At 33.8% G+C, this 14,289-nt stretch overlaps 2 protein-coding genes across 9 annotated transcripts in view; both read right to left on the bottom strand.

Annotated features, from left to right (window-relative positions):
• LOC143069133 (Golgi resident protein GCP60-like) overlaps positions 1-9,193 on the bottom strand; it is a 47,664-nt gene extending 38,471 nt beyond the window's left edge. Inside the window, exons 1-4 of one of the 5 annotated variants that reach the window (XM_076243610.1) lie at positions 9,001-9,193; positions 2,267-2,408; positions 1,739-1,768; positions 4-144 (exon numbers count right to left, since the gene is read on the bottom strand). In XM_076243610.1, the coding sequence (XP_076099725.1) occupies positions 4-144; positions 1,739-1,768; positions 2,267-2,408; positions 9,001-9,172 (485 nt within the window). In that variant the 5' untranslated portion in view covers positions 9,173-9,193. The remainder of the gene's footprint in view (positions 1-3; positions 145-1,738; positions 1,769-2,266; positions 2,409-9,000) is intronic. The other 4 variants (XM_076243612.1, XM_076243611.1, XM_076243614.1 and 1 more) reach the window with 4 other exon arrangements.
• Positions 9,194-11,180: 1,987 nt separating this feature from the next.
• Positions 11,181-14,289, bottom strand: part of LOC143069137 (uncharacterized) — a 37,543-nt gene continuing 34,434 nt past the window's right edge. For all 4 annotated transcript variants that reach the window (XM_076243618.1, XM_076243619.1, XM_076243617.1 and 1 more), the window contains 2 exons: positions 12,184-12,457; positions 11,181-11,731 (listed from right to left, as the gene is read on the bottom strand). In XM_076243618.1, coding sequence (XP_076099733.1) covers positions 11,244-11,731; positions 12,184-12,457 — 762 coding nt within the window. In that variant the 3' untranslated portion in view covers positions 11,181-11,243. The remainder of the gene's footprint in view (positions 11,732-12,183; positions 12,458-14,289) is intronic.

Genomic DNA, 14,289 nt, shown 5'->3' on the forward strand with positions numbered 1-14,289 from the left:
TACTGCTTTTTAATTTTTTCCATATTTTCTGCTTTATGTGCCTCTATGTACGGTCGAAGTAAGCCACACTGACTATCTACCAGTTTTATGAACTCCATCATAGCACTTTCTTTTGACATATCTCCTAAGTTCTGCCATGCTTGCCTGTAAAACAAACAAACAAATACAAAAAATACAAATAAATTAAAGTACTTTGACAAAAATCTTTCCATCAGTTGATTGGGTTGTGGATTAAAAAAAAATGCTGTCTTGTTGATGTTTTAACTAATTTCACTCATACTTAATAAAAAATAACAGCCAGGTAAAAATTTGTGGTATTTTCATTGATTGATTGTATTGAGGATTGCAAACTTGCTTTCACATTGATTTTTAAAGCACAACTTATTTACGTATACATTGTAGTTAAAAGAAAAACACTGTCACCTACATGTATCAATTCATGACACTAAATCTTTACACATACATGACATTCAGACAACACACATTGTCTTTGTGTTTCAGTGAGGCATTGAGCATACATGTATGCTCAAAACTCCCTTTCTTTAGCAGAGAGTATAAAAATACTCCTCATTGTATTTGTATAATTATATATATTTAGTGTTTATTTGTTCTGCACAGCAAACAGCACAATAAACCAGTTACATTTTGTACTTCACCATGTTCACATGACCAACTGCCAGCTGAATTACAACATCACATGACCAACTGCCAGCAGAATTACAACATCACATGACCAACTGCCAGCTGAATTACAACATCACATGACCAACTGCCAGCTGAATTACAACATCACATGACCAACTGCCAGCTGAATTACAACATCACATGACCAACTGCCAGCAGAATTACAACATCACATGACCAACTGCCACAAATTACAACATCACATGACCAATTGCCATAAATTACAACATCACATGACCAACTGTCACGAATTACAACATCACATGACCAATTGCAAATAACTGCAGAATTACAACATCTCATTTACATGACCAACTGACTGCAGAATTACAAAAGCATACAACCAGCTGACTTAAGAATCATGAATATCCTTGCAAAAATATACTTAACAGTAGCGAAGAGAAAGATAATGATATTTAGTTTTCTTAAGACCAAATACCATATGAGATTAACAAAATAAAAAAAATCTGGATAAGAGGCAGCTGTGTTATGAAAGAATTAATGAATGAACAAAACAAAATTATTCTGATAACTTGAGACTTGACAAAGAGAAACATAGTAAATTAAATCTTTCATTTCAAACTAAAATCTGAATTTAATCAGACATTAAAACAAACATGTGTTACAAAATCAAATCAATTAAAAATGTTACAAATGACAAAATCCTTGGTTATCAATATTAAATAATTATATCATTCATACATGCAAGCTTCTTTTCATTAAATAGTTCTTTGCATAAAAAAGCAGAGCAGTCTTATTTCTTAAAAATGCAAATTGGGAAAGAGAAATTTTCTTGCAGAAATATAACAAATTAACTATTTGAATGCAAAAGAAACAAGTTAAATCTATGTATGACATTACAACTTAACCATACAAAGATCATAATATGCACATTCCATTTTAAGGACTGGAACTACATTGAAAAGACTGATTTTTTATAACAAAACAGTTCAATGCAACTTTGTCTGAATCTCCATGCAACAAACTTATACAACAGCAAACTGGGAATTGAGAAGCTTACAGTTGTCCAGGAGAAAACAACGAGAACACTCACCACATACTGGGATCTGTACTTAGTCTGGTGCTAAATTATAGAAAACTGAACTGGTAAAGCGAAAAAGCAACTTAATATAAATCATGCTGTGTTAAGACGAACAAAACTGGGTAACAGCAGACACCGCCAAAGCTTTTAAGACTAATATTGATTGATTGTCGTTTTTTGCACTATTGGCTATTTTATATTGCAGTCAGTATCTATTGGTGGAAGAAGCCAACGTGTCTGGAGATAACTACAGGCCTCCATGAGTTGGAATAATCTGGTAAGACCTTATCCAAACCCTCATTTTTGGGACTTGCTTGTAATCTCAGTCGTTGTTAACCTAACTTGTGTTGTTATTATTTTATTATCACAATATCAGTCCAGTTGTCTGACCTGACATGTTGTACATGTATATGTAAGGCCTTTTACTTTTTTGTCTATTCTGCACTCAATGCAAGTACATTTGTACATGTTAGCTTGTAAATTGCTTAAACTAGAAAAGTGTGAATTCAAGATTTCACACTGAAAGAATAAAGTTCTTACCTTCTATCATTGCCTACAACATCTAGGAATCCAACATCTGGAGATACATCATTGCGATATTTCCCATGGGCTGCCTGCTTTGTATATGCTACTAATCTCAGCTTTTCTTTATATGTTAAATGTATGGCCTTTCCATCTTTTTCTGGAATAAATAACACATGTTTTTATTAATATTTATTAATGTAAATAACAGGAAAGGTGGATATAACCTAAATAAAATAGTAAACCAATGACACACTCAATATATAAAAGACACTAAACAATTGGTCTACATCAAACAAAACCAGCATTCTACAACTTATAACTAAATCTAAATCATCATGCATATATATGAGAAAAGAAACAAATTTGAGAGGGCTTACATACATACTGTGATACAAATCAGATGGCCATCCCAATAATTGACATTATTAACTAACTACACTGTTATTGGACTTAATATGATGAAAACTGCCAATGCAATATAACGTGTAAACTGGGCCAATACAGAATAACTAGGCCAATATAGATTTTTTTCTGTATTGGCCAAGTTATTCTATATTGGCCGAGTTGACACAAGTGCAGGATTTCGGAACGTCTCTAGAATTTACATCGAAAGACACGATAAACACAAACTGAAAGTAAACAGTTGTTTTGAAGACGCAGTTGTCATTTAGTTATCTTAAACATGCTGAAAATGTCAGTATGGCATACATTTCAGGCGAAAGACGGTCACATTCATTTAAAAGGTACTTTGAAAGCAGACGATAGAACTATTTCAGGCTTGGGGAACGAGTAGATTATCACAAAGTTCATTTCTTCACGACCTCATAATTTCACATCGATTTTAAATTAGTTTCTGCATAACACATGCAATGGCAGTACCTTTCCAATTACTATTTATGTGTTGCGTCTAAATTTAAGTTGTAACACTTTATAGTGACTGAAAAGGGTAGAAAAATTCATCAGATGAGAAAATGCTGAAGACACCTGGAAACAGCACCAGATCATTATGTATTGCATCTAATAAAAAGAAACAAACTGAGATTTGGATAGTTCCACTTCAAGGTAAAAATATTTATCTCTTTTGAAATGAAATTAAACAAAAATTGTAACACTGTAGTTAATTAATAAAAATATTATTACGTGTATTTCTGTATTGGCCTTGTTATTGGTCCGAGGCCAGCTGTATTGGCCTTCGGCTTCGCCTCAGGCCAATACAGCAAGCCTCGGACCAATAACAAGGCCAATACAGAAATACTTACGTAATAATATCATACTAGAACACACCCGCGAAATCGCGGGCATTCAGAGCGTAGTTTAAAGCATCAGTATGTAAAGTGTTGTTGGAAGAATTTTGTTAAATACAGAATGACTGGAGAATTTCAGCAAAAGTATCATAAGTCATAGGTTATTGGGGACAGGAAAATGTTTTTTTTTACCCTCCACCTTTATTTCCAAAGTTCACAATTTTTGGTTTTCTATCAATTTCAATATGGACATACATTTAGTATGTTATGAACATTTATTTAAGTAAGGAGCCTGTAATTCAGTGGTTGTCGTTTGTTTATGTGTTACATATTTGTTTTTCGTTCATTTTTTGTACATAAATAAGGCCGCTAGTTTTCTCGTTTGCATTGTTTTACATTGTCATTTCGGGGCCTTTTGAAGCTGAGTATGCGGTATGGGCTTTGCTCTTTGTTGAAGGCGGCCGTACGGTAACCTATATTTGGTCTCTTGTGGAGAGTTGTCTCAACATGGCAATCATACCACATCTTCTTTTTTTTTTGTAATCAATGAATTTTGTAAAAGATTTAATGACTGGAGAATTTCAGAAAAAGTATCAAAAGTTCACATGAATAATTTTAGCGCTTATCTGTATATTATGAACATTCATTACTATATAAATAAAGCGTTTTTACTTTCAATTCTAAGTTTACTAATCGATCCATGGTGATCATTGATATAGTATACAGACCCTCTCTATTTAATAAACTCTGTGACTGCCGTGGATAGTAAACTTGAAAATGATAGCAGATAAAATTCTGAAAATACACTTTATTCGTAGTATATGTATGTTCAAAGTATACAGAAAAACGCAAACCGGAAGTCTAATCTGACTTAAAATTTCGTACAATGACGGGACAATACCCGGATGCCTTTTTTCTCGTTTTCTCCTAAAATAACTCAATCTGAATAATCATATGAATGGATGACAAATGCGACTATGCACTGTACCTATAGGACACAGAGGCGTGTTGATTAATTTATTGTGGAAAGAAGAGAAGCGACACCAAAAATGAGGTCTTCTCGTTTAATAGTATAGATTAGATTAACCCTTAGACTGCTGTATTGATTTCTATTGTGTTATTGTGCAATGCTGAATAAAAAATGATATTTTTATGAAATTGTCTTGTTTACTTTAAATTGGTATATCTCTGTGAATATTGACTGTACATAAATAAAACTTATATGAAAAAACATTGTTAGGTTCTGAATTTTGCATTTCTTGTGGTTGTTTGTGTTTTCAGTTATTTTTTACCTGTGCAGGTGCAAATAAAGGTATACAAAGGTAAAGTTTTATAATTTAATATAATTTAACAATTCAATAAACATAAAACTTTGTAAAACAAGAACATTTGTAAGTATAGATATTTGGCAAAAAATATTTTGCAAAAAAACTTGTAAAAGTCACAGGTAATACTGCAGGTATGGCACAGGTAAGTCGAAAAAACTCGTTAAGGACAAATAACACTTTAAAATGTAAATAAAACAGTATAAATATAACACAATACTTTGTAAAATTAATTAATGTTACTAATGATCAAAATTACTGATCAAGAGAACAGTAATACTAGGTAAGTTAACTGTTTATTCAGAGTCCGAGGAATTTTCTCCTGCAGGTAAGAGGATTGCGCGATAGTTCTGTCGCGTGTGGTACACCTGGAAACAATTAGGCACACACAATGCAACTTTGCATGTAGGACACCAGAATATTGTTTGCTTTCTTTTGCATGCTTGTCTCAAAGACTTTTTATAGTTACAAGCTACACAGTCTCTAGCGGGATGTGCACGTTTCGCTCCAACCTTTGCAGGTATATGATTAGGAAAATGACGATCAAGTAATCGCGTTGGTTTTTCTCCCAAGATTTTTCTACCCATCTCAATTTGTGGTCGGGGAGCAGTCACAGCCTCCTGAATAAGAGCAGTAACTATTGATGTTCTAAAAGTGTTATGCTCTTTCTTTGTTTTGTTTACTGGTGCATATTTCTTGTACAAGATAAATGAATTTATGACGCACAAGTTCAACAGGTAAAAGAAGAGTTTTTTATACCACTTGCTCGTTTTACGTAGGCACGAGTAATATTGATTGATCTGATCAGATAGATCTACTCCTCCCATGTAAGAGCAGTAGTCTACCACACATGTTGGCTTGACAATTGGATTGTTTGTCCTTCTATCATTTTTGTTAAGAACACTGACTGTTGCGGGATGAATAGTTGAAAGCATATGTTCATCTCGCTTATCATGAAATTTGACAGCGAGAAGACCTTCCTTCCGTCTAAATATAACCTCACCACGTTTCAGCTTCAGATTTGTTTTTTTAAGGGCGTCGGGTACCCCCAAGCGGTTTTTTCTCAATGTGCCACAGGCATAAGTATTTAATACTTCAAGTTCTGTAAAAAGTTCTGGTGACACATAATAGTTGTCCATGTACACATGGTGACCATTGTCCAACAGTCCACAGCGGCTCATTAAACCAATAACTACTTTTGTGGTTATATTGCAGTTGTTCTCACCCAGAACAAGGTCAGCCTGTTCACCAATTTCAGAACAACCAGTATACACATCAAATCCAATACAATACCCGCTACTAGCCTCGCACACTTCATAGAGTTTTATACCAAATTTTGTCGGCTTTGCTGGATTGTACACTTTGAATCTCAAATTGCCTTTCCAGCCACAAGTACCCTCATCAAAACTTAGTTCCTTTTCAGGGGTATAAACTTCGGGAAACCTCTCCATTATCAATGTTATGAACGGACGAATTTTGAATAAAGGGTCAAACCCTACGTGTCCCCTTTGTACCTGTCTCTCGTTATCCACCAGGTGCAAGTTACTGTGGATAGCAAGAAATCTATCTCTACTCATATAATTACGGAAGAAAGGAGTGTCCATGACTTCTGAGTTTGACCAATATTGTTGGATATAACTTTTTTTAACAAGTCCCATGGCTATTATTAATGACAAAAACACCTTCATCTCATCTAGCGTAACAACTTGCCATTTTTTTATCCGGCTATTTTCTTTCAAACTTTCATCATCATTGGCTTTTACCTCGGCATATTTATTAGTTTGAAAAACAAGTTCATTAATAAAGTCATCAGTTATAAATAATTTCATGAAATCCAACGGTTCATTACTTTGCATGACATGGTTAAGTTTTGATTCTCCGGTAAACGGGGCATTTAAAACATCAGTGTCCTGACGTGACCATCCATTTCCGAGATCGTCTGGGAAATCCCGGTCATTCTCAGGTGAAAAGTCAAATATTGGCAAGTTAGCAAGTATATCATGATTTATATCTTCTAAATCTTCAGGACCAAATCCCTCAAAATCATCTTCACTATCGCCATCATTAAAAAAATCATTAATTTGTTCGTCGTCACTCCAGTCAATATCCGCCATTACGACTCATTTTTCAACAACAAAATATTTTTGTTTTTATTGATGATTACTGTTGTAAAGTCAAGAGAAACTCGAAACGCCGTTGATTATTAACCAATCAAAACCCGTTAAAGTCGTTAGTGCTGTCCTTTTATGATTACGGAAACCTCCCTGTCCATGGTAACCGCATAAATAAACAAGTTACGTAAACGACAATAGTCGCGCGTAGCAGTGGCGGACTGCTAAATCGGAACGACAATAGTCACGCGTAGCAGTCTAAGGGTTAGAAAAAGACGATATTAAACTTTACGATATGAATTTGATGTTCTGACATAAACTGTTAAAATTGGCAGTGCATCATTCAAAGTGTGCACATAAGCGTGCTCATATCTGCCTTAGACTCTTTGTTAGTGCAAAATGACAGTCAAAAACTTTACTTTCGTTTTTAAAGTCACATTTTCCAAAACCGGATGTTGACTTGACAATGGTAAATCATGGACCATAAACGGATACCTAAATTCTGTGTACATTTTACACAGCACGACTGAGTAAAGAAGCTCTTTCCATGTTATTTCTTCAACAAAATACTTGAATTGAATGTTAGCTACAGGTATCAATGATAATTTCAGCAGTTTTGAAGAAATGTAGGATGCATAATTAAATTTCCCACCTGTGCACATGCGCACAAGTATTCTTGTTCATACAACGTAGTTCTGACGATTTTTCATTTAAAACCTTTTTAAATATTTCATCAAATCATGTTTATGAATGTATTTATTATAATTTTAATCTTTTGGACTCAATCAATTAGATACAAACTGCTGAAACGTACGAAAATAATTGTCAATAGACCCATTAATTTATAGGATGTCTGGTACTGAAAATAGTTTACCTGTCACCTGAACAGGTAGTTTTCTGCTGTCCAACAACTAATTAGCCTTGATTAAAATTAGACAGTATTGAAGTAGGGGTTGTTTTGATAGTAATTAATCATCATGTCAATTTTATGACTGGAAATGTGTGGCTTTAATTAAAGGCAAAAGGTTGGGTCAAAAAGATCGTGAATAATGTTAAAATGACTGAAAAAGCCTTGAAACTAAAAAGTAGTTGACAGTATCATGCTTTGCCTAGCCAGACTTTTACCGGACATTATACAATTGTCCGGAATATATGACCCTTTTGGAAGCCTTGGTTTGTCCAAACACGACTGACCAAAAAAAAACAACATCGACTCAAATTCTTTTTTCAACTAATTTTTTTTTTCTGATTTTTTTTGTGTCCGCTCCATCGTCATATAAAACTTAATGTTCATAGTCTTTGCATTTGAAAGTAACTGTGAATAAGAGTAAAAGAAAGCCTGTAAGAGACGCAGTTAATCAATATTGGATGATCTCAGGTTTTATCTTCTGATTTAACAAACATAAAGAAGTAAAACATGTGAAAATGGCAAACAGTTGACATTGCTGCACTTTGGTACAGAGACGTTTGTGATCCTACCACAACCTCAATGCGCTTTCACTACGCCTCTATTACGACCTGATTTCACCACGACCGCACTACGATTGTTTTGAACATGTTCAAAGTTGGCCATGCACATGGCTTTTGCTAGTCTCTACAAAGGTTTGATGGAAAAAAAGATCCATGTTTACTGTTTTAATATTTTCATTCAAATTCTGATAAAAAAAAAAAGAATTTGCCTACCTATCTATCCACACCCAGTCATCATGGGTCGGGTTTGGGCAAAATGAAATATTTATAATTGTGGCCCCAGGAATTGCAAAAAACATCCTACAGACACATGGTTGGCCAACCCTAGAAACACACCAAAAAAGGAGCCCAGTTCACATTCCTAAATAAGATATAATATGGAGAAGCATCAATCATTCCAGATTACATCAGGAGACCACCCCTACAAATGACGTAGCAACCAGACAATAGTGCACTGTTACCTAGATATCAAGATGAACTCAAAACAAAACGTTACACTACTGAACTAAAATAAAAGTAGTAAGTCCATTGTTTGTTTCATAAAATAATGCCACCGGCAACTTTGAGTGATAAAAATAATGATGGGAAGTCATGTTTACCGCTGCCATTCGTTGTACCTTTGTAAAATCTCAAGGAGAGCTTATATAGGTCAGGCAGTGGAAATCCCCAGTCATTCATAAAATCATCACTTGAATTATTAGGGGCAGTGCTTTCACCATTTTGCAGGGTCATAGTTTTGACTTCATTGGCAAGTTTGTCGGTGTCAGCCATAGTTGAAAATACCACTTCCGGCCACGTCCAGCGAGGCTCTTTTCGAGTCAAATCGGTTTATCGTGAAAATCCGGAAACTATAAAATATGGACTATAAGCATAGATTTGGCTATTGTCATATCTCTATGGTCCCATAATCTCTTCCCATGTTCTTTACATCATGAAGAATTATAACTGCAACTACGCCGAAAAATAAAAATTAATTTCCTAACAAGTGTGGACACAGATCAATGTGGTAATAATAGTTTTGGTTTGAGTCCGGGTACATCAGTGATTTAGTAGACTTTAGGTAGCAATACACAGTTAGGAAAAAACCTTAAAATTGACACTCATAATTTTTAAACACCCTCTTTCCCCTCCTGTCTAACAAAGAAGGCTTTATATGTGTGTTATGCATGTATATACTTATAGAAAGAGAATCTTCCATAGATTTGATTTCTAATGGTCATAAGGGTGAAATATAATCCCTCTTGGGTGTAACCATGGCAACAATCTGCATTTCTTAGATACAAAATATAGCAAAAAAGGGGGGTGAACATGTCACAAAAGTCTCCAAAATTTGGTCTAAAGGAAAATTTCAATCAATTTATACAGTAATACCTTTCCTGAATCCATAGGTTTATATCTATCAAGTGGTCCCAAAAAAATCATATGCTTAATATCTGCTCGTTTTTCCATAAAATTGAATTGAAAAGATCGAGCGCAAAATCTTTGTTGATAAACACTACAATAATGTATGGACCTATGAACGGTACGGATAGGAAAATGCGGACTGTCAATCATATAAATGGCCTATAAAACATGTTAAAAACAATCTTAATGTTCATACAAACCCACTAAGAAGGCTATATTATTCTTCAATTATCTAAAAATCAATTTTATTGTACAAAAACTTTCATATTCAAAAAATTCACAGGGGCCATAATGCGAAACTTAACTTCTAACTGTGTATTGCTACCTTAGTACTTTCATCATGGTGATGGTTGCATGCATACTTCACCAGATAACCCCTATTTATGTTCCCTTTAAATTTGTAGCAGAACTTACAGGTATTTTTTTCATAATTTTTTTTGTAGGCTTAAGAACGTTCTTTAGTTTAATCTTTAAATATATCTATGTATACGGTGGGTTGGGAAACAAGTTTCAAAACTTATATTAATCCCTTTTCACTTTCTTTACAACAACTTGACTTGATCCATGGGATGCTGGATTTCATGGTACTGATTGATAGTTTCGTCTTCAGTGGATGCATAATTTTGTCATTAAAGTTTTTAGTGACTTTGAACTAGCTGTCAGTTACTGAGTAAACAGTCTCAGACCTGTACTTCTGTCTTTTTGTTGGTGGGATGTACAAATACTCGGCCACGTCCAATCTGTCATTTCGGGGCCTTTTATATCTGCATATGCGGTATGAGACTATGCTTATTGTTGAAGGCAGTACGGTGACTGATTGTTGTTAATTATGATTTCTGTCATTTGGTCTCTTGGGAAGAGTTGTCTCATTGGCAATCATGCGTACCAAATCTTTTTTAAATGTATATTGAAACGGCCTTCAGTGAACCGTGAAAATAGGTGAAAATCTCTAATTTTGCATTTAAATTAGAAAGATCATATCACAGAGAACATGTGTTCTACGTTTCAAGTTGATTAGACTTCAACTTCATCAAAAACTTCCTCGACCAACAACTTTAACTAAAACTTTAACCTGAAGCGGAACGAACGGACGAACGAACGACGCACAGACCAGAAAACATAATGCCCATAAATGGGGCATAATAAATGGGGCATAAAATTAAAACATTAATAAGTTAACATTTGATGAATAAAACATGTCAATCAACACACAACTAAGTTTGGGAAGTGATTTTGACTCTTAAGATTGGCATGAAGCACACACAAAAACCAGCAAAAAGAAAAGAGACACACACTATCGAAGTAGGAGTATAATAGCAGATACAAAATGCTAGATTAAAGCTCAATTAAAGTCTATAAATAAACAAAATAACCATATTTTCGGCTTTTTAATAAGAAAATAGAACGTAAAAAAAAAAATTAGAAAATAACTAATTCATCAACACACATCTTTGCTTTTCTTCTGCCCTTTGATACACAATAAGGATCGTAAAAATCCACTGATTCTTGCAACAAATGTGGTTTTCTTTTCGGCATTGTTGGTACTCGTTTTAATGTCTTTTGCATCTTTTTCGAAATTTTCTTTCACTTCATTCTTTCCAATACCATCACAGCTGATTGTCTGTTCTTCGATTCTCTCTGTATCTGTCTCTGTTTTGATTTTCTCAACATCGATTGTTTGATCCGTTTTCTTCATTTCGTCTTCGTCATGCTCTGTCTCTTCATTTGCTTTGACTTTTCTGAAACTATTTTGTTGTTCCCCATCAATATCAATAGTTTTATTCTTTTTATCGTCTTCGTTTATCATTGTTTCTTCATTTGTTCTTACTGTTGTTAAATCATTTGGTTTTTCCTGAGCAACATCAATAGCTTGGAATATTTTCTTCTTTTCGTCCTTTACTCTCTTTTTCTCGATCTTCTTCATTTCTGTTAAGATTAACATTGATGTAGAAATTTTAATGTTTTCATAAAATATTTTAAACTCAGTGCACTCTGGGTAATACTGGGTACTACCACTCTGTGGTAGTGTTGATCCGAAATTTACCTATTACCCATATTTAGTCTATTTTTTTCTCCCTTTTAATTGAAACTATTGGGTTATACTAAATAAATTTCAAACTGTGAGACAAAATTTTCATGAATCTTGTATGTACATGGAATTCTGAATTGGACAATTAATTTCTGTAAATTATATCATAAAATTGTGAAATATGATAATTGCATAAGAAATTTGTACATTTCTCTTATTGAATTTAATACATCATTGGCAATGGTTGGTTGAAGTTAGAAAAGACTAACATCTACGGCAACTACAACCATCAAAACTCGTTAAGTCAGAAGAAGACTGAAGAAAGTGGACATATTTATGAAAAAAATACCTTTTTCCAACATCCTATTTGCTTTTTCACCCATCTTTTTCATCTGCTTTCTCCTCTTTTGTTCCTTCTTCCATTTTGACTTCACATCCTTATTGTGTCTTTGGTTATTCTTTTCGATTGCTTTGAATTGTGTTTTAACAATCTTTTCCTCTTCTTTAGCTTTTTTCTGTCTTATTTTTTCCTCTTTCATAAGTTCTCTTTTCCTTTTTCTTTTGTCCTTTTTCGTTTCTTTGTCATTTATTGATCCTTTCAGTACAGAATTCTGGACTGGATCCTATAATAATAATACAGCATTTTTCAAATAACACAACACGCACACTTAAAATTGATATTGAAATGATGCAAAAATGTTGATTACTCACTAAAGATGCGTTTAAAAATCGAAGAGTTTATTATCAAAATGTCAAAAAGTTGTTTTAATTTGAAACAAATAATATTAACGGCATACATTAAGTTCAAATGTGCCCTTCAAAATCTCTTGATTTTAATAACAACCACCAAAACCCAACTGACTATCAGGCACATGAGCACGAAGAAAGCACATCCTTCGGCTACAACTTTAGCTTTTACCGTTTAGAAAATGTGTAGCTTAAGGTCAAGTAACAGTAAATGAACGCCGTCTATAGTATATGGTTTGAAGATTTGTACATGGCTTAGTATCCTAATAGTATTGATTCGTATGGTTGTCTTCTCAAAGGAAATTTTTATATATATATGGGTAAAAATAAACCGAATAAAAAAAATGTACCCTAGCTGAAAGTAGCATCTCAAATATACAAACTGATCTCAGTTCTATTTCACTCATAAAACTTGAAGGTTGAGAACGAGATTATATCGATCACCTCCATATCATAGTACTACTATGTATAAAACGACTGAAAAATATGCACAGTGTCACAATGTAAATCCCGTAAGTAGTCAGTACTTCAATAAGACAGCAACCAGACAACAACAAAAGGCCAAAAGAAAAATTAAAAAGGGAAAGACATCTTATGATATGCATTTGTCGGGAGGGGGGTTGACAGGGGTCCTGATCCCGCAATCCCGGACTTTAAAACATGAAATCCCGATGTTCCAAATTTATAGAAATTTCAATCCCGACATCCCGAAATTCGAAAAAAGAATAGCCGGATACAGAAAGGATCGCTACCGAAATCCCGTGCTTAAAACCACCCGATCCCGGATTCCCGTTTAAGGTCCCCCTCATTTGTGTAGATGGACTAAATAACAAAACACAATATTACCAGTCATGTCTCAGCTTGTGTGCGATTGTTTTTTTCTTGGTTTTTTTTCGGTTTTGGGGGGGGGGGGGGGTATTTTTGTAGGCATATTAAAAATAAATATGTACATCTGTTTTTATGTCATATCGCAACCTCCGTATATTTGGTTTCCTCGGAAATGTTTTTACACGATGTATTTTCTGGAAAATAAACTGTACTACAAAGACTGTGCAATGTCTTGAGAGAAAGCGAAATTCAGAGAGAGAAGCACATTAATTTATTGTCTCATATAATTAGATCTCAAAGGAAGTTGCAGAATAACGGATACTGGCGAAATTCAAAAACTGAACAAAAAAGTTTGCAAAATTATAAAGAATAACAACGGAAAATGAAAAATTATTTAATATAATAGTGTAGACCATGTACAGAATTAAGAAATGTAACGATTTACAAAATCGTTAATTGAAGATTTTACAGAATAAGCGTTGTATTTAAAGATAAAGAACATTTAGGTCCACAGTTCATATGGACCCTTAAAAATCGTTGGATTATCTCGGTGTTGCTGGTCAGTAATGAATAAAAAAATCACTGGTCAATTTAAAGGTTGTTGTAAGTGATGCAATATATTCTTATTTTCCTGTTCCCCTTATGTAACTTCCAGTTTTATTAAAGTTTACATCCATCAAAGCCTTAGTTAAATTTAGTTTCCTGTCATTACTACCCCCCCCTTTTTATTTGTCGCATGTTGTGTATCATGTATTGATTCTATATATACTTCGAGCATACATATGTACACTTATGGAACAAAAACCATTAAGTAAACTTTTTAAAACGTTTTTATAGACTTGTATACAATAAATTCTATACAGAACAAAAAAGATATTAA

This window comes from Mytilus galloprovincialis, chromosome 3 (genome assembly GCF_965363235.1).
Source record: "Mytilus galloprovincialis chromosome 3, xbMytGall1.hap1.1, whole genome shotgun sequence".
NCBI lineage: Eukaryota > Metazoa > Mollusca > Bivalvia > Mytilida > Mytilidae > Mytilus > Mytilus galloprovincialis.